Here is a 1302-nt window from a genome sequence, read left to right as displayed (position 1 = left end):
GGCATCCGTGGTGCTGGTGGTGGTATTTTCAAGAAAAAAATCAAATTGCAGGGAGCATCGGTGATCCGGATTTGTTAAGAGATGCCCTCTAGTTGGGAGAGATTACCAGATCTAGATCGGGTCGCCTGGGATCTAATAAGTCTGGAAAACTCAGCATACTTACGAAATTAAGGCTGTATACTAAGTTTGGAATCTCGTGCGTGCACATGGTGCAGTCAGCAATGAGGCGTTTTCCCAGCTATAAGTACATCTCCTTTCTTTCTTTCCTAAGTACAACCAGCTAGAGCTAATAGTACCCAACTAGCTTGAGTAGCACATTCCTTGCACATCCACAGAACTCGATCATGGCGGCCGTTCCTCCTAATGTCGAGGTCTCCATTGTCCCTGCACCCACTACATACAGAAAGACTATCCTCCGCAACCTGTGGTTGGGCCGCACTGGTGATGACACCCAGAAATCCCTTCTTGAGGTGGCCAAGTTTGGGCATTACGTTGTTGTCAACTGGACCGTATTTGAAGGAGAGGGCAACGGGGCGAAGCTAGTCGCCCGTGGACAAGGAAGCACCATATGCGCCGGTAGCTGGATATCTACTTACGTCATAGTGTTTGTGGATGGCAGGTAATCACAAGTATTTAAATCATCGTATTTATAAGTACTATATCCTTATCTAGTTTTTATATCCTCATTTTTTTAGTGACAGAACAGTTTAGAGTTATCCTAAGTTAAACTTTTGCAAGTCCGATATAGTTGACCCATAACGTACGCGACACCTGTGGCACGAAATATTTACAATTATATAATTCATTCATGATCAAACTAATGATACCAATTCAATGTGGTACAGATGTTGGTATGTTCTCTTCTGTAAATATGGTCAAACATGATGATGTTAAAGCTTGGAAAAAAGTTCACTTATTTTCAATAGGAGGGTTACCTTTCCTAGTATTTTTTGTTTCCTTTATTTAACATGATATTATTGTATGCCATGTTTCATGCGCAGGTTCAAAGGATCCACCCTTCAAGTGATGGGAAACGCCTTGGGTGTTAATGGTCAGTTGGCTGTTACTGGTGGGACTGGGGAGTTTGCTCTTGCAAGTGGTATCATCAAGGTGGATTTTGACAAACTTACTGGTGTTGACCACCTTACGGTGGAAGTGTATACACCAGTGTTCTTAGGACCGTGTTATGCAGCAGCGGAGAATTAGTCCCTTGGGCCTGATCTGATTTACCAGTTGCTCTGATCAAAATAAAGTTTTTGACTTAATCTCAGTTTCATCCATAATATGAGGGATACTGGTTGT

The 1302-nt window shown here is 42.5% G+C and overlaps 1 protein-coding gene across 1 annotated transcript; it reads left to right on the top strand.

Annotated features, from left to right (window-relative positions):
* The first annotated feature begins 291 nt into the window (after positions 1-291).
* LOC119343277 (dirigent protein 6-like) lies at positions 292-1270 on the top strand. Its single transcript, XM_037614330.1, has 2 exons — positions 292-619; positions 1002-1270. The coding sequence occupies exons 1-2, from the start codon at positions 345-347 to the stop codon at positions 1204-1206; spliced, it is 480 nt and encodes a 159-aa protein (XP_037470227.1). The 5' UTR covers positions 292-344; the 3' UTR covers positions 1207-1270.
* Positions 1271-1302: the final 32 nt, after the last annotated feature.

This window comes from Triticum dicoccoides, unplaced genomic scaffold (genome assembly GCF_002162155.2).
Source record: "Triticum dicoccoides isolate Atlit2015 ecotype Zavitan unplaced genomic scaffold, WEW_v2.0 scaffold121412, whole genome shotgun sequence".
NCBI lineage: Eukaryota > Viridiplantae > Streptophyta > Magnoliopsida > Poales > Poaceae > Triticum > Triticum dicoccoides.
The sequence above is the reverse complement of the archived record's forward strand: the minus strand, read 5'-3'. Positions and strand labels throughout refer to the sequence as shown.

What these genes read in the sequence shown, in the direction of transcription:
- LOC119343277 (XM_037614330.1), top strand. Translation starts at nt 345, where the DNA reads ATGGCGGCCGTTCCTCCTAATGTCGAGGTCTCCATTGTCCCTGCACCC. An exon ending in ATAGTGTTTGTGGATGGCAG is followed by an intron (nt 620 to 1,001) that starts GTAATCACAAGT and finishes TTTCATGCGCAG; the next exon opens with GTTCAAAGGATCCACCCTTC.